The sequence below is a fragment of the Amblyraja radiata genome, chromosome 19 (assembly GCF_010909765.2).
Source record: "Amblyraja radiata isolate CabotCenter1 chromosome 19, sAmbRad1.1.pri, whole genome shotgun sequence".
Lineage (NCBI taxonomy): Eukaryota > Metazoa > Chordata > Chondrichthyes > Rajiformes > Rajidae > Amblyraja > Amblyraja radiata.
Genome location: NC_045974.1, coordinates 13,698,472 through 13,717,647, shown reverse-complemented (window position 1 = coordinate 13,717,647; position 19,176 = coordinate 13,698,472). Strand labels below are relative to the sequence as shown.

The 19,176-nt window shown below is 46.0% G+C and overlaps 1 protein-coding gene across 2 annotated transcripts in view; it reads right to left on the bottom strand.

The window, feature by feature from the left end:
* trim24 (tripartite motif containing 24) overlaps window positions 1–19,176 on the bottom strand; it is a 109,640-nt gene that overhangs the window by 50,803 nt on the left and 39,661 nt on the right. For both annotated transcript variants that reach the window (XM_033037725.1, XM_033037724.1), the window contains exon 2: window positions 16,562–16,680. In XM_033037725.1, the coding sequence (XP_032893616.1) occupies window positions 16,562–16,680 (119 nt within the window). The remainder of the gene's footprint in view (window positions 1–16,561; window positions 16,681–19,176) is intronic.

The window sequence follows — 19,176 nt, the reverse complement described above, 5'->3', positions numbered from 1 at the left end:
CACAATGAATAGATTTGTCAGGTGCACATGCCCATATTAAATTCCAAAAAGTATTGTCTAGTATTCGGCACAATGGCCTTCCTTAGTCTTCTTAAGGTCAACAAAGATCTTAAAACGGTAGCACTAAGATCCACCCTTGGATGCTGCTCCCAAGAAGAGCCTTTAGGGGCGGCACGGTGGCGCAGCGGTAGAGATGCTGCCTTAAGGGCCTGTCCCACTTTCCCGAGTTATTCACGAATTCTCCTGAGTTATTCACGAATTCTCCCGAGTTTTCAAACTCGCAGAATGTTTGTAACGAGTCGGTAGGAGGCCGTAGAAGTCCGTGGATATATCGCAGCGGCTCCTTATGCCAGCTGAAGGTACTCGGGGCATCAGGTAAGTCATATATTTTGTTGCATATCCTTTGCATGCAATGACTGCTTGAAGTCTGCGATTCATGGACATCACCAGTTGCTGGGTGTCTTCTCTGGTGATACTCTGCCAGGCCTGTATTGCAGCCATCTTTAGCTTATGCTTGTTTTGGGGGCTAGTCCCCTTCAGTTTTTTCTTCAACATATAAAAGGCATGCTCAATTGGGTTCAGATCAGGTGATTGACTTGGCCACTCAAGAATGTACCATTGTTTAATTTTGAAAAATTCCTTTGTTTGGGATCATCGTCTTGCTATAGAATGAACCGCCGGCCAATGAGTTTTGAGGCATTTGTTTGAACTTGAGCAGATAGGATGAGTCACTTCAGAATTCATTATGCTACTACCATCAGCAGTTGTATCATCAATGAAGATAAGTGAGCCAGTACCTTCAGCAGCCATACATGCCCAGACCATAACACCCCCACCACCGTGTTTCACAGATGAGGTGGTATGTTTTGGATCTTGGGCAGTTCCTTCCCTCCTCCATACTTTGCTCTTGCCATCACTCTGATATAAGTTAATCTTCGTCTCATCTGTCAACAGGACCTTTTTCCAGAACTGTGGTTGCTCTTTAGGTACATCTTGGTAAACTGTAACCTGGCCATCCTATTTATGCGGCTAATCAGTGGTTTGCATCTTGCAGTGTAGCCTCTGTATTTCTGTTCATGAAGTCTTCTGCGGACAGTGGCCATTGACAAATCCACTCTGTGTTTCTGATCTGTCGGACAGGTGTTTGTTTTTTTCCCTTTATTATAGAGAGAATTCTTCTGTCATCAGCTGTGGAGGTCTTCCTTGGCCTGCCAGTCCCTTTGCGATTAGTAAGAGTGCTCTCCAGGTGTTCCAAGCTCTTATTTTGTAATAGGTTGGTGTCTCACAAACGTGCAGTTAATTTTGGGTAATGGGGGCGAAGATGGAATGGGTGTGGGCTGAGTATGGTCTCAAAATGCAGCGTTGTTCTTAATCTTGGTGTGTTCGCCGTTCATTTAATGGCTGTGTTTTGACTTTGGGTCAGAGTGGCAAAAAAAACATTGGTCCTCATGTTGATAAACAGCAATAAAAGTTGCCAAAGATTAAGGAAAGACTGGAGGAAAGACTAGATGCCATGTGTCCAAACATTATGGTGCCCTGAAATGGGGGGGACTATGTATAAACACAGCTGTAATTTCTACATGCTGAAACCAAAATGTATAAAAATGGCCTTTAATAAAATCTGACAATGAGCACTTTAACCATATGTGATCTTTTTTTATTACAAATCTCAAAATGGGGAATACAGATGCAAATAAATAAATGATGGGTCTTTGTCCCAAACATTATGGAGGGCACTGTAGATCAGCCATGATTGGATGTAGGAGTAGACTTGATGGGCTGAATAGCCTAATTCTGCTCCTATCACATGATTATGAACAAGAACTTATGAACGCCGGTCTCCAGCACTGTGTGGCAGCAGCTCTACCAGAGAAGTGGGATAGCAATCAGCAATAGATAATACCATTCAGTGTTAAAATGCCAGTGTCTGTGGCATGGACATAGCTAACCTCTCGTCGGAAGAGGTATGTCCCTGTGTATGATCACCAGAATGCCAGCACTCATTTAGCCAGCTCCTAAACCATAGAATGTTATAAACCAAGTAGCTGCAAGCAGAGGTACACAAAATTGCTGGGGAAACTCAGCGGGTGCAGTAGCATCTATGGAGCGAAGGAAATGGGCGACGTTTCGGCCCGAAACGTCGCCCATTTCCTTCGCTCCATAGATGCTGCTGCACCCGCTGAGTTTCCCCAGCAATTTTGTGTACCTTCGATATTCCAGCATCTGCAGTTCCCTTTTGAACACAGCTGCAAGCAGAGGTTGTGCAGCCTACTTTCCCCTCCTCTCATGCCTTGTAACAGCACCTCATATTTCGCTTGTGCAGCTTACAACCCAGCGGTATGAATCTTGATTTCTCCAACTTCAAGACCCCCTTGCTTTCCCTCTCTCCGTCCCTCCCCCACCCTAGTTCTCCAACTAGTTTCATGGTCCGCCTGTTTACTTTTCCTGTTTGTTCGCCTCGTTGTCACCTTCCCCTCAGCCAGCAATGAACTAGTCTACATTTCCTTGAACATTATCTACTTTGATCAGTCGTTTTCACACCTTACATTCTCTTTGTACCCTTCCATATCTCTAGTCTCCCTCCCAGTCTGAGGAAGGGTCTCGACCCGAAACGTCACCCACTCCTTCTCTCCAGAGATGCTGCCTGTCCCCACTGTGTTACTCCGGCTTTTTGTGTCTATCTTCGGTCTCAACCAGCGTCTGCAGTTCCTTCCTACACATGTAATTGAAACCACCAGGTTCAATGGGACCGGCAGAAGACAAACAGGAAGCTGAATGGTTTCCAGTGACACGTTATAAATTATGCATCGTGAATGCGAGCTCCATGCTCCTCCTGACCGACTTTACCGTGTCCACACTCCCCCAGTTAGATACTGCCTGACCCACTGAGTTACTCCAGCATGTTGTGTCTATCCCTCGATTAGATAGGTATGGGCCTGCCTGCCACATGGAAGAGGCGGCACTGTTATACATACCAACATGCAGGCACTGAATCATTCACAGCTCGATAAAACATTGAAGGATAAGCCTTAAACTAAAAGCGTTAAGCTTCATGAGGTCACATGCAAACCGACAGAACAACACCTCATATTCCGCTTGGGTAGCTTACAGCCCAGCAGTATGAACGGTCTTCTCCAGAGACGCTGCCTGGCCCGCTGTGTTACTCCAGCATTTTGTGTCTATCTTCAGTATGAACATCGTATTCTCCAATTTGAAGTAACCTGTAACTAATCCTCCCCCCTCTTTTCTCCCCTGCACATTACCCCCTCTCCTTCTCTAGCTTTCTTCTTCCCCCCACGTATAATCAGCCTGAAGAATGATCTCGTCCCGAAACATCACCGATCCTTATGTTCTCCAGAGATGCTGCCTGACCTGCCGAGTTACTCCAGCACTTTTGTGTCCTCTTGTGTATTAACCAGCATCTGCAGTTCTTTTACATAGTGTCCGACGAAATAGTCAGAAGCTATTTGGCCCATCGAATCTGTGCTGGCTCTCAAGAGCAATCACCGCCCCATGGGTCTTTCCCTGGAAATTCTCCCCGCTTTCAGAAGGCAAGTCACAGCGGCCAGTTAATCTGCCCAACAGCACTTCTTCAGGAAGGACTTGGGGGAGGGGGGGGGGGGGGGACCAAAGGCACCCAGAGGTAACCCATCCAGTCACAGGGAGAGTGTGCAAGCTTCACCCACACATATGCACACACGTTTGCACACACATGTTTGCACACACATGTGTTTCCACACACACCTTCATCTGGGCATTGGCACTTTGAGGCAGCAGTAGCTTCACTAAATGCACCAATGGACTTTCAGTATAACCAATTTCCCTCAGCTCAAAACTAATGCAGAAACCTCCTTTTGGTGAAAAACAATTCTCCCGCAAGTTTCCTCCAAGTTTGCTATCCCTTACCACAAACTTGTGCCCTTGGTTATTGACAGCTTTGGTATAGAGAAAAATTCTCACTATCGACTGTATCCGTGTCTCTCAATTTTGAATTCCCTCAATTGTGTCCCCTCCCTCGGCCTACTCAGACCCGGCCGATCCAGACTTTCCTCGTAGCCCAATCACTACTCCACCTCTGTTGGTATCCAGCCAAAAACGTTGCTGTACACTCTGCAGTCCCATCACATCCTTCCTGTGGCGTTGTGGCCAGACCTGTCCACAGTACGCCATCTGCGGCCAAACTAATGATTTACGCAGTTCTCAGCCTTGGGCAGCACGGTTACGGTACAACAACTAACCAAGTAAGTCACCAGTCAAAGACCATCCACTAATTCAAACAAGTTACTGAACATTAAGGTCATGAGGTAGAAAAACAAACATTAGGATGCTTGATTTGTGAGGAATCATTAACTTATCAAAAAGCGGTAAGAGATTCAACGCATGATTTCATTGCTCTTCCATCAATTTAATCAGTTTTGGGGGTAAATTAAGACAGAATAAAGAGTCTTGACATTCAGTTGCGTTGTTTTACTTTCGTAAAGTTTTTTTCCAGGATGTTGCCTGACCCACTGTTACTCCAGCAGTAACGTTTTTTTCTGCCTATGCTACTGGGAGGAGATGCAACACCTGGTCTCTTGCCCTCTCACCATCCGGGAACTGGCATAGTGACGCAGCGGGTAGAGCTGCTGCCTCGCCAGAGACCCAGGTTCAATCCCGACATCGGGTGCTGTCTGTGCGGAGTTTGCACGTTCTCCCTGTGGCCGCGTGGTTTTCCTCCGGGTGCTCCGGTCTCCTCCCAAGTTCCAAAGACGTGCGAGCTTGTAGAACGATTGGCCTCTGTGAAAATGTCCATGTATGTTGGAAGCGAAAGTGGTACAACAGAGCTAGTGCGAACGGGTGATCGATGGTCGGCATGGACTCAGTGGGCTGAAGGGCCTGTTTCCATGCTGTGTATCTAAATTAAACTAAAACGCATCACTCTTTCCAGCCGACACAGTGATTCACTTGGACCTCTTCCAATCCAATGTCCACATTTAATGGGCACGAGATGATTAAGTTGGAAAAACATTAACTTATTTTTGATCTTCATTGATGCTGCTTGACCCGCTAACTATTTCCAGCGTTACCATTTTTATTTCACAATTCCAGCATGTGCAGCATTTTATTTTGTGGCATCACTTATGTTACATGGGCAATAAGCCATCTGCCCCACAGCATAAAACACTTAGAATAGCACGTACTGTTTTGGTTCTGTAATACAAATATGCTAATGCTGAACTGATACAAAAACAGGCAGAGTACAGGACCAAGAAGGTTTTGTTACAGTTGCACAGGTTTTGTAGAGATAGACACAAAATGCTGGAATAACTCAACGGGACAGGCAGCATCTCTGGAGAGAAGGAATGGGTGACGTTTCTGATTGAGACCCTTCTTCAGACAAGTCAATCCGAAACGTCACCCATTCCTTCTCTCCAGAGATGCTGCCTGCCCCGCTGAATTACTCCGGCATTTTGTGTCTATCTTCGAAGAAAACCAGCATTTGCAGTTCCTTCCAACAGGTATTGTCCAGACCCCATTTTGGGCTACTTATCCCGCAAAGCTCTTAGTTTTCTAAGTTAGAGAGGTGGTTATTTTAAGAAAACAGGAAAGGACAACCAGTATTTAATGATATTAAAAACAATGGCTCAGAGCTCCAGAGACCAGGTTCAGTCGGTGCAGGTTTCTACAGGTGCTGTGTCCCAAAGACGCAGTTTGTGGCTACTGCTAATTATCCCTTGTCCAAGTGTAGTGCATGAGAAATGGGGAGCGAGGTTTGTGCGAGATAAAATGGGATTAGTGTAGAAGGGTGCCTGATGGGTGACAAAGTCACACTATATGACTCGACAATAGCAATTACTTAATACAACAGTAATAAGGAAACTAAAAGCAAAGTACTTTTAGTTACAGGTCCTTGGATAGGATAGGTTTTGAAGGAAATGGACCAAACGCAGGCAGGTGGGCCTAGTGAAGATGTTGGTCGGTGTCGGCAAGTTGGGCCGAAGATCCTGTTTCCATGCTGTATGACTCAACTGTAGACACTGGTGAAAGGCCATTGACCTGATACATTCCCTCTACTTCTCTCTCTCAACAGATGCTGCCCGACCTGCTTCGTATCTCCAGCCACTTGTTTTCACTTTAGTGCAGAGGAGGTGCTGTCCAAGGAATGCTATTCACACTTGAGATCTTGAGTCTGAAGAAGGGTCTTGACCCAAAACTTCATCAAATCCTTTTTTCCAGATGCTGACTGACCCGATGAGTTACTCCAGCATTTTGTGTCTATATTCAGTGTAAAGCAGCATCTGCAGTTCCTTCCTACCTATTCCTTACTGTGGCATATATTTCTACCCTAAAGGTTTGTTTTTAATAATAGACCCGTGATAGCTATGTGCAATGAATTATGCAAACCAGGAGTGACAAGTCAAGAGTGTTTTATCGTTATATGTACCAAAAACAGAACAATGACATTATCGCAGCAGCAAAACAGGTCTGTAACCGCCAGAACAAAAATAGGTCAATCATTTTTTTTTCAATAATATTATTATAAAACAAAAGCCTGAAGTCCCTAGTGCAGCCAAGTCACTTTGTGCTTTAGTTGTTGCTTGCAGTGTTCAAGAGCTTGATTGGTTTTGGAGAAGAAGCAGTTTCTGAAGATAGACACAAAGTGCTGGAGTAACTCAGCGGGACAGGCAGCATCTCTGGAGAGAAGGAATGGGTGACGTTTCGGGTCGAGACCCTTCTTCAGACTGATATCCGAGATATGAAATTGATAATATTGGGCATTTTAGGTGCCTGACAAAATGGAGGATTTCTGCTTTTGCAAAACCTGCCCAACATCTTTTGCAAAAGCTGCAAAGACCATGAGGATCATGGCTCCAGAATGTCTGTGGCCTGGGAGGGAGTTGAGTACAGGGTGGTGTCCAGATGTCCTTTAATTGTTAATATGTATGAGGGTTTTACACGAGCAAGGTCCTGTTGCAAATGCATGCTCAGGATTGGATGGGAAATGATGCGTAATAATACTTTTGTTAACTATGTTGCACATTCTGCACACCGTTATTCGTGATTGGTCAAGGAGAGGGGTCTTGCCCAAATTGTTTACCTCACCTGATAAAATGTTTCTTTGCTTAATGGAACTGTTTCCCATTAAGTGCTTACTGTAGAAACAATGTTATGTGATATTCTGTGATTGGGTTAGGGGACTGTCAATTAATGTATTTTATGATCTTGTTGAGATTAGCTTGTGCAGAGAGATTCAACTTTTATTGGAAGACCCAAAATCAGCCTGAAAAAGGGTCTCGATCCGAAGTGTTACCCATTCCTTCTCTCCAGAGATGCTGCATGTCCCGCTGAGTTACACCAGCATTTTGTGTTTATCTTCGATTTAAACCAGCATCTGCAGTTCTTTCCTACAGAAGCAGTTCCTGAACCTGGAGGTCAAGGTCTGAAGACTCGTATACCTTCTTGCCAGGGTGGCGTGGGTTCTTGATCATATCGGCTGCCTGTTTGAGGCAGCGCCTCCTGTCGATCCCTTCGAAGGTGAGGATGTCAATCCCCTTCAGTGCCCTCCATAATATATGGGACAAAGACCCATCACTTATTTAGTTGCCTCTGTACTCCACAATTTGAGATTTGTAATAGAAAAAAAAATCACATGTGGTTGAAGTGCACATTGTCAGGTTTTAATAAAGGCCATTTTTGTACATTTTGGTTTCACCATGTAGAAATTACAGCTTTGTTTATACATAGACCCCCATTTCAGGTCACCATAATGTTCGGGACACATGGCTTCACAGGTGTTTAATTGCCTCCTTCATGCAGGTATAAGAGAGCTCTCAGCATCTAGTCTTTCCTCCAGTCTTTCCATCACCTTTGGAAACTTTTATTGCTGTTTATCAAAATGAGGACCAAAGTTGTGCCAATGAGAGTTAAAGAAGCCATTATGAGACTGAGAAACACGAATAAAACTGTTAGAGATATCAGCCAAACCTTAGGATTACCAAAATTAACTGTTTGGAACATCATTAAGAAGAAAGAGAGCACTGGTGAGCTTACTAATCGCAAAGGGACTGGTAGGCCAAGGAAGACCGCCACAGCTGATAACAGAAGAATTCTCTCTATAATAAAGAAAAATTCCCAAACACCTGTCCGACAGATCAGAAACACTCTTCAGGTGTGGATTTGTCCACTGTCCGCAGCAGACTTCATGAACAGATACAGAGGCTACACTGCAAGATGTAAACCACCGGTTAATGCAAAAGTCGGATGTAACCTCCACGAGGGGAAGAGAGCTGAAGTTTGTACATTTGCTAAGAAAAGTTGGGGGGGGGGGGAGTGTGGGAGGAGTGGTGGCAAAGAATGTGAAGAGTTGTGTTTGAGCAATGCAGTTTCTATTGTTTATGACAGGAGAGTCTTCCAATAAAAGTTGAATCTCTGCACAATGCGGGTGGTCAGGGTGAAGGTGTGGGGAGACTGCTGGGAAATTAATTGTGCTACATTGGACTATAGGGAGATTGAATCCTGGGGCAGTTGTAAGTCTACTCAGTGATCAGCTTAGAGCGAGGCGGGTAGTAGAACCCTGCAGGGTTTTCTCCGTCTGAACAAGTTGAATTAAGATATATTTTATCTCTCAATCGTACAGTTTTGGTCTCCAAATCTGAGGAAGGACATTATTGCCATAGAGGGAGTGCAGAGAAGGTTCACCAGACTGATTCCTGAGATGTCAGGACTGTCAGGACTGTCTTATGAAGAAAGACTGGATAGACTTGGTTTATACTCTCTAGAATTTAGGAGATTGAGAGGGGATCTTATAGAAACTTATAAAATTCTTAAGGGGTTGGACAGGCTAGATGCAGGAAGATTGCTCCCGATGTTGGGGAAGTCCAGGACAAGAGGTCACAGCTTAAGGATAAGGGGGAAATCCTTTAAAACCGAGATGAGAAGAACTTTTTTCACACAGAGAGTGGTGAATCTCTGGAACTCTCTGCCACAGAGGGTAGTCGAGGCCAGTTCATTGGCTATATTTAAGAGGGAGTTAGATGTGGCCCTTGTGGCTAAGGGGATCAGGGGGTATGGAGAGAAGGCAGGTACGGGATACTGAGTTGGATGATCAGCCATGATCATATTGAATGGCGGTGCAGGCTCGAAGGGCCGAATGGCCTACTCCTGTACCTAATTTCTATGTTTCTATGCAAGTAACTGTAGAATTCACTGTAGAATACGAGATTTCAGTTAGCTAGACTCACTGTTCTCCCCACAAGCTCCCATCGCAGTTGTACAATCACCTTGCAAGGACTCGGATTTAGCAAGCCAATTGAAAGGCTTGACTGAAATCGTCGACTTTGCCTCCATGGATGCTGCCTGACACACCGAGTTCCACCAACAGTTTGCGACTTCTGCGCAAAGCTTGAATAATTCAGTAAGTTAATGATTTAACCAAGGGAAGGAATCTTTACATGAACCAAGTTCCTGTTTCCGACCATGAATTTGATGAAGCATTAAGACAAGAAGCTTGTGGTCCTTGTTCGGAGAGGAAGTTAACCAGACTCTCTCTATCTCTGGCAACGGTCCCCAAGTGCCTGAAAACAGCCACCATAGTGCCGGTGCCGAAAAAGTCCAAAATCACCAACCTCAACGACTACCGGTCGGTTGCCCTGACTCCAATCCCCATGAAGTGCTTCGAAAGGCTGGTCCTCTCCCATATTAAATCCAGCATCCCTGCCTCACTGGACTCCCATCAATTTGCATACAGGGCAAATAGATCGACAGAGGATGCCATCTCTCTGGCCCTTCACACTGTCCTGACTCACCTGGACAGACAGGGCACGTATGTGAGGATGCTCTTCATTGACTGCATTCAATACGGTCATCCCCACCAAGCTCACCACCAAACTCCACCAGCTAGGCCTCAGCTCACCGATATGCGCTTGGATCCTGAACTTTCTCACGGAGCGACCGCAGGCAGTGAGACTGGGCCCGCCCTGTCCTCCACCATCACCCTGAGCACCGGCACACCACATGGCTGTGTACTAAGCCCCATGCTCTACTCCCTCTTCACTCACGACTGTGTCCCTGCATTCGACACCAACACCATCGTGAAGTTTGCAGACGACACAACAGTGATTGGGCTGATCACCAACGGTGATGAAACAAACTACAGAGCGGAGGTGCAGAACCTGGCGGACTGGTGCGCCAATAACAACTTGGCACTAAACACCTCCAAGACCAAGGAGCTGATTATTGACTTCAGGAGGTCCCATTCTGGAGAATATGCCCCAATCTCCATTTATGGGGAAAGTGTGGAGAGAGTGTCCAGCTTTAAGTTTCTGGGCACTCACATTTCAGAAGACCTCACATGGTCCACAAACACCGCCGCGCTGGTCAAGAAGGCACAGCAACGACTGTTCTTCCTGAGGACATTAAAAAAGACTGGTCTGCCCCAACAGCTGCTGACAACGTTCTACCGCTGCACCACAGAGAGCATACTAACGTATGGCATCTCTGTGTGGTATCTCAGCTGCACGGAGGCGGAGAGGAGAGCTCTTCAGCGCGTCGTCAACAGAGCGCAGCGGATCATCGGGACAGAGCTACCAGCCTTGGAGGGCAACTACCACACGCGGTGCCTCAGGAAGGCCCTCAGCATCCATAAGGACTCATCACACCCCTGCCACGGTCTGTTTCAACTACTTCCCTCCGGCAGACGTTACAAGGCCTTCTACGCCCGAACCTCCAGACTCAGGAACAGTTTTATCCCAAGAGCTATAGTGGCTCTGAACCGGCCCTAATGAGTGCCCCCCCACTCACCCCCTTTGGACAGTCTCCCTCAGATGGTCACGTCAATCAATTCAGCTTGTTTATTTATGTATTGTATTTATTTACCTTTCTTGTACATCAGTGGGGCTGCATACTAAATCTCGTTGCACTGACGTGCAATGACAATAAAAGATATATTATTATTATTAAGAAGGTACACAGAAATGCTGGAGAAACTCAGCGGGTGCAGCAGCATCTATGGAGCGAAGGAAATAGGCAACGTTTCGGCCCGAATCGTTGCCTATTTCCTTCGCTCCATAGATGCTGCTGCACCCGCTGAGTTTCTCCAGCAATTTTGTGTACCTTCGATTTTCCAGCATCTGCAGTTCCTCCTTGAACAGACTGTTAAGAAGTCAGGTCCTAACCCAAAACATCATCTATCCATGTCCTCTGGGGATGCTGCCTGACCCATCGAGTTTCTCCAGCACTTTATGCGTGTTTTTTTTAAGATTTGACTACTTGGCTCAAGAGTAGAGCTCTCCTCAAGACACTTTCAAGATGGAAGTATGTGGATGATTTGATTCGGGAAAAAGGAACCGAATAATTTTTTTTTAAAAAGCTTTTATGAAAGAAAGTAAGATAGCTGCAGGGTATTCCTGACTAGAATGTCCATCTTTAATAGTTGCTGCATAAACATGCCACCTACAATTTAACCAAGAATTGCATGACCATTCCCAGCTTCAAAGAAAGCAATGTTAAGATCGCCAATGCATAGAATGCTGCAGACCAAGTGCTGGTGAATGGCATTAGTGTAAATGGGAACTTGGTGATCACCATCAACAGATACAGGGTGGGGCCAAAGGGCCTGCTTCTGTGCTGTGAAACTATCAGAGTGCAAAGGCCAAAGCCGAAACATTTGAAACTACCTTTAGCAAGTACCAAGTGGATAATCCACTCCAACCCACTGTGATCAACGTTCAACCAGGGAAAAACCAGCAGAGCAAGATTTCAAAACATGGCTGAGAATACTGGATTGAGTGATAGATATAAGCTGGATTGAAGACCCACGTTCCTAAAATAATCCTGCCTCAAGCCAAACTGGTCCAACTCTGATATCCACCCAGCAAAATAGACAATAGAAACAAAAGGCTGGAGTAACTCAGCTGGACAGGCAGCATCACTGGAGAGATGGAAGAAGGCTCGACCCGAACGTCACCCATTCCTTCTCTCCAGAGATGCTGCCTGTCCCGCTGAGTTACTCCAGCATTTTGTGTCTATCTTCCGTTTAAACCAACATCTGCAGTTCGTTCCTACAGCAAAACAGACAACTAACTGCCCAGGAAAAAGTAAGACAAATCCAGTCTGGCCAATTTATGTCCAACAGGTTGCAGTCAGTGTGATAGAAGCCGATATCAATAACCTGACGATCCAGAAATGTCATTGCTTCGGTCCAATTGCAGACAAAATAACTGAATTGCAGAGGTGAGAGGAGAGTGAACATCCTTGACGTCAAGGCAGCATTTGACCAAGGATTCCCATTAAAGTTGAGGCCAGTGGGCATCGAGGAGAAAACTCTCCGCCTGCTGGAGGCACCTGATGGAATGGGAGCTCGTGCTGGAGCTCGATCAGCTCAGCCCAAGAACATCACCGCAAGAGTTTTATGCAGCCACTCTCCTGAAACTCGTGCGTTGTTCATGATCCCTCCCCTATCGTAGTTCCTGTTCCACTTCCAAGTAATCCGATAGTGGTGCGGCCTGTGTCAGCATGTGACAAAACCTGGGCGGCATTCAAGCTTGGGCAGATAAGAGATAAATATTACTCATGCCACATAAATCCAAAGCATTGGGTGGTGGTAGTGGAGGCAGATACAATACTGGCATTTAAGAGACTTTTGCATATGCAATGGGAGGAGGAATATGTATTATGTGCAGGCCGATAAGAGTTGTCCAGGCATCCAGTTCAAGATGAAGGGCCTTTTCATGTGATGTACATGAAGGGCTGCACAATGGCGCGGTGGTAGAGTTGATGCCTTACTGCGTCAGAGACTCAGGTTCGATCCTGATTACGGGTGTTCTCTGTACGGAGCCTGTACGTTCTTCCTGTGAAGGCAAGGATTTTCTCCAGGTGCTCCAGTTTCCTCCCACACTCCAAAGGCGTGCAGGGTTTGTAGGTTAATTGGCTTCTGTAAATTGTCCCTGGGATGTAGGATAGAACTAGTGTACGGGTGATCGTTGGTCAGCGTGGACTCGGTGAGCAGAAGGGCCTGTTTTCACGCTGTATCTCTAAACTAAACTGTGTTCTACATTCTAATTACAGCGTCTGACATAGATAAAGTAGATTCTTTATAGTACAGGTGTCAGGGGTGAAGGCAGAAAAATGGGGTTAGGAAGGAGCGATAAATCAGCCATGATTGAATGGCGGAGTAGACTTGATGGGCCGAATGGCCTAATTCTGCTCTTAACACTTATGAACTAATGACTTCAGTGCCCTTACTGTTGTCAAATCTCATCTATCAACATCCTGGGAGATCACTATTGACCATATATTTACACAATCAACCGCACTTACCATGGCTATAACACTTTGGCCCGGTTGCGGTACAAGGTGACTTGTGTCCTTGCGCCCCTAGGATTTCCCATCTTCTACTTACCGCACCTGCCTGGTTGAATGTAGCTCCAACAACACGTAAGAAGCTCATCATCAACAGGCCCAGCCACCACTCTCAACATTCACTCCTTCCACCAGCAGTGCATAGCTGGCAGCGGTGTGCACTATCTACAAAGTGCGTTTTAGGAACTATTCCAGCAAACTTTGCACCATCTAACACCAGAAGGGTCCAAATTTAACAGCATCAGAACTTGCAGAGAAGATAAACACAAAATGCTGGAGTAACTCAGCGGGTCAGGCAGCATCGCTGGGGAAAAGGAATGGGTGACGTTTCAGGTTCGGGACCCTTCATCAGACTGAGATATCTTGCAGAGACCTTTGCCTTCTTCATTGCTGGGTTACTGCACCCTGCCTAATGCCACCTTTCATCGACTGACCACAGTGGCTCAAAATAGTTCACCACCATCTCAAACTCTATTGAGGACGGACAATATGCTGGTTTTGTCAACTCTGGCTGCATCCCACAGCTGGCGTTAGAGAGAGATAAAAAACCCCCACAAGAACCGTCAATATGTCTGTGATACAAAAATGTCCCCAGGTATGTTCCGTCTACTAAAAAAACCTAATTTGCAAAGTTTTTTTAAGATAGTGCTGTTTTAATGGATCATTCACTTCAAGTACTTTTGTGCTGACTTTTAAACAACTGAACAGAGAGTCGTCATTTCCCTATTTATCCAACCAGATCACATTTTGTAGCAAAAAATAACAAGCTATTGGAGGAACGCTGCAGAATCTGCGGAAACAAGGAGATAATCGGAGTTTTGGTTCGACCCGAAACGTCGACCATCCCTTTGGTTTTACACCTGCTGCTGGACAACTATCCTCCCCGAGTAGTTTTTTAAAATCTAGATTTCACCATCTGCAGTCTTTTGTATCTCCAGATCACGTTTTGTCCCCTGAATTTTCAGCCCTCGGGCATCACTCTAGATTGTAATAGGCAAAACTTTGATTTTTACTCATTTCTGAACCAGCGTACATCAACAAGTCGGTGGAGGCCAATTCGCTGGATACTTTCAAGAGAGAGTTAGATAGGGCTCTTAAAGTTAGCGGAGTCAAGGGACATGGCGAGAAGGCAGGAACGGGGTACTGATTTTGGATGATCAGCCATGATTACAGTGAATGGTGGTGCTGGGTCGAAGGGCCGAATGGCCTACTCCTGTACCTATTGTCAATTGTCTAATAGCATGAAGCATCAAACAATGGACAGCTTACACCCCAGCGGTATGAACTGATGGAATGTTGATATAGCCTCTCCACATCCACTCCATCCAGGCCAAATATGTACTTGATTTGGTGGGCCAAAGGGTCTGTTTGCTACAGTCTAAAGCAAGCCCGACACCAGGCTCCTGGAACTGTCTCTCCATTTTGAGCTTGGTCATGGGAAGAGATTTACCAGGTGAAGAGAAGAAAAGGTTCGAGGAATGTGCTCAAAGCCTCAGGGAGAGATACTGGAAACAAGTCATGCTCAAAATAAGCAAATCCATTTCAACTCCCCATCCCATTCCCACGCAAACCTGCCCATCCTCACCATTCTCCACTGCTGGGGTGAGTCCCAACACAAAGTAGAGGACAACACTTCGTATTCTGCTGGGTAGTCTACAAACTAATGGCATTAAATTTGAATTTTACATTGTGTTCCCTCTCGCTTGCTCCAAACCATTTGGCACGGTGGTGCAGCAGTAGAGTTGCTGCATTACAGCACCAGAGACCCCGGTTCGATACTGACCACGGGCGCTTGTCTGTACATAGTTTGTACATTCTCCCAGTGACCTGCGTGGGCTTTCTCCGGGAGCTCCGGTTTCCTCCCACACACCAAAGACGTACAGGTTTTAAGGCTAATTGGCTTCGGTAAAATTGTAACTTGTCCCTAGTGTGTGTGTAGGGTAGCGTTAGTGTGTGGGGGATCGCTGGTTGGCGCGTACTCGGTGGGTCGACGGACCTGTTTCCACGCTGCATCTCTAAGCTAAACAACTTTTGAGAAGATTATGTGTTCCTTTGATGCAACTTTGACTGTGTTCCACACTATTGTGACGTCAGCTGTCCTCTGCCTTGCAGCTCTCCCACCAGTCAGGTTCCTTTGCAGCTTCTCCGAGCCACCTCTCCAACAAACAATTAGACAGGTGCTGAAAGAACAGGCAGTTTGCCCTTTCTAACGAGGCTGTGCATTCCTATTCCTGAAACACATTTGATTCCCATTTCTAGTTTTAAAAGAAACTCCACAGGACATTATTCTGGATTTACCAATTATGTTGTCGTCAGTATTTGACACGACAATTATTCATGGAGGGGTAAGGCCGAGATTGAGCCAAAATTACCAAGGATGGGATTGATGTAAACGGTGCCAATGATTACTGTGAGAAGGGGTGGTGAGTACAGTAACAATTATTACTGCGAGAAGTGGTGGTGAGTACAGTAACGATTATTACTGTGAGAAGGGGTGGCGTGGACAGCAACAATTATTGCTGGAGAGGGGGTGGTCAGTACAGTGCGAATGATTAGTCACTTGGGATTGACCCAAAATAGTGGAGTAACAGCGGGTCAGGTAACATCTCTGGAGAAAATGATGTTTCGGGTCAGAACCCTTCTTCAGACTGAAAGATAGATGGGGGGCGGGAGTGAGAAGGAACGTGGAGATGAGAAAAGGCCAGAGCAAATCAGGGCCAGCAATAGATGACCTCAGGAAGGGTTGAGCCCATAATGGCCCATTGTTGGCTGAGGAAGATGTGCAAGAGGGACACAAGGATGTTTACAGTGGAACTAGTAGCATGACTAGGCTGGGGGAGGGAATGCAGGAGTTGTTTAAAATTAGAGGAACCAACGTTCGTACCACTGGGTTGTCAGCGGCCCAAGCGAAATACGAGGTGTTGTTCCTCCAATTTTTGTGTAGCCTCACTCTGACAATGATTACTGGGGGGGGTGATCAGTATAACAACAATACTCGGTGAACTGCCTGGCACAGAGTTGGCTGCAGAAGGAATCTGTCAGTGCACAAGTCACACCACAGCAGAAAGACGTCTGAGACATCCACAGGCCAATAAGTTGCTGAGCTTATCGCACCTTCTCAGAAACCCGGGAGGCACCTCTGCCAGACGCCAGATCTGCACAGAAGCGTACATCGACGGACGGACGGACGCATGCACGCACGCGCACACGCACACTCTCTCACCTGGTTGAAGTTCTCATCTGTGCTACTCGGCACTTCTGCCGTGTCCTTTACAAAGTAATTGTCTATAATATCTGGCTGTCGGCATTCCTGATGACAGACCGGGCATCGGATCACGCCAACTGCGGAGAAAAGATACACAACCCAGAATTAGGCCCTTCATCCTGTAGAGAGATTCAGTATCATACGTTCACGTTCATGTTCGCATCCTCAGTTTAGTTTATTGTCACGTGTACCGGGCGGGGTACAGTGAAAAGCTTCTGTTGCGTGCTATCCAGTCAGCGGAAAGACTATACATTATTACAATAGATCCATTTATATGTATAGATACATGATAAGGGAATAACGTTTAGTGCAAGATAAAGCCAGCACAAGTCCAAACAAGGATAGTCCGAGGGTCACCAATGAAGTAGATAGTTCAGGACTGCTCTCTGGTTGTGCTAGGATGATTCAGTTGCCTGATAACAGCTGGGGGAAAAAACTGTCTCTGAATCTGGAGGTCTGCATTTTCACATTTCTATACCTGTTGTCTGATGGGAGAGGGGGAGAAGAGGGAGTGGTCAGTCCTCAGTTATTGAACATCAGGGACAGAGGAATGGAAAGGACAATATAGTCCACGGGAGCCCATTTCAGACTGCCGAGCACCAATTTCAAGTAGAACCGAGTTTACTCATAGCTGTATAAAAATTCACCGCAAAATCAATGGACAATTATTTCAGAATTGATTCCATCATTACAAAGTCTGACCTCCCCCCTTGGAAGGTCTATCTTCCAAGGGAAAAAAAAAAATTTGCCTCAAGGTTGTTATTTTTCAATCTAATGGAACAATCTGCAAATCGAGAAAATCTAAAGATAAAACACACGCTGCAACTGTCACACCAGCCACTTGATTTAAAACCCCAGGACAAAGCCCATGAGGATTCGGAGACTCATCACCCCTCAGTGTTGACTAGTGCACAGATGTGCACCACTCCCTTCAGCCAAATGTATGTGCACACAGTTATGATCCATGGGATGAGTGTCAAAGCTGCAAACATTTCCCTTGCTCTCAATTTGACCCTCGTGCAGTTCAAATAGAACACAGCTGGGACCAACCACGCCGACACTAGAACTCTGGACACGGGATGATATTTGGACCATTTATTCTCCGAATAGACCTTTGGACGCCTAAGCTACAGGCTTCTCGGTTAGCTTCCAAATGTTTAATTTGTATCCATACGCACAGACACAGAGACACACAGATGCAGGTGGACATACAGACACAGGCACACACATGTAGACACAGACACACAGGCAGATACACACACGCAGACACAAGCGCATACACACACACACACACGATGAGACATATTCTTATTTTTTTTTTTTACAGAGTCCATGATTCTGAAGAAAGGTCTCGACCCTAAACGCCACCTATTCCTTTTCTCCCGAGATGCTGGCTGACCCGCTGAGTTACTCCAGCTTTTTGTGTCTGATTCATTCACAGTTCCTTTCATCTATTACCACTCAATAGCTTTGCTATTGGACATCACGTGACGGTGGTGCAAAGGTCGAGTTGCTGCCTTACAGCGCCAGGCACCCTGGCTCGATCCTGACTACGGGTGCTGTCTGCACGGAGTTTGTACGTACTCCCCGGGACCACATTGACTTTCTCCGGGTGCTAGGGGTTTCCTCCCACACTCCAAAAGGCCCATACATTGTTGGTTAATTGGCTTCTGTAAATTGTAAAATTGTCTCTGGTGTGTAGGATAGTGCTGGTGTACGGGGTGATCGCTGTTCAGCATGGACTCTGTGGGCTGAGGGCTCATCTCCACGCTGTATCTCAAGTCTCCACCAACTTCTGGGTTAGATGGACCCGCCCCTTCTAATCACAAGCTGAGTGGGACCTTTGCCCCTTGGGTTTTCACATTGGCATGTCTTAAACAGTGCATTAGGACAAATCCAATATAACCAGACAGAGTCGATACGGATTTGCAAACCTTGAGTGTCTAATGAAGTGAGTTGAACGTTTGAGATGGCATTTACATTTACAAGAGCGTGTCAGGTTTTTTTTTTTGATTTACAGGAGGCATTTTAAAAAGTGTGAAGGCACGGGGAGGACATAATAGCTTCGAGAGTGAACAACCAATTGTGCTGACAAAATCTGAAAGCAATTCACTTCATCCAGAGTGCAGGTCCAACTTGGAAGTTTTAACGTGTACAAAATGCTGGTGGGTAACTCAGTGGGTCAGGCAGCATCTCTGGAGAAAAAGAACAGGTGATGTTTCGGGTCAGGACCCTTCTATTAGTTCCGACCCGAAACGTCACCTATACTTTTATAAGTTACTCCAGCCTTTTGTGCCCATCTTTGGAAGTTTGAATAATTGGAAAAAGTGTCCCTTAAAGCTCTTGTCGCCAAACACAAAATCTTAGTGTGACCCCCATATCACCCCTGCACGTTGCCAAGAGCAAAGATCACTGCACTTCCCCGATGATTTAAGGGGCCTGCTAAAGTGGGTGTGTTAGGCAGTTGAGGAGGTCATGAGAGCGACAGTTCACTTGTACACAGCTGCTCCACAATCTGCACTTAAACCTCCTTTGCCCTGAGAGAGAGTTTCAATGTAATGGAGAAAATGGAA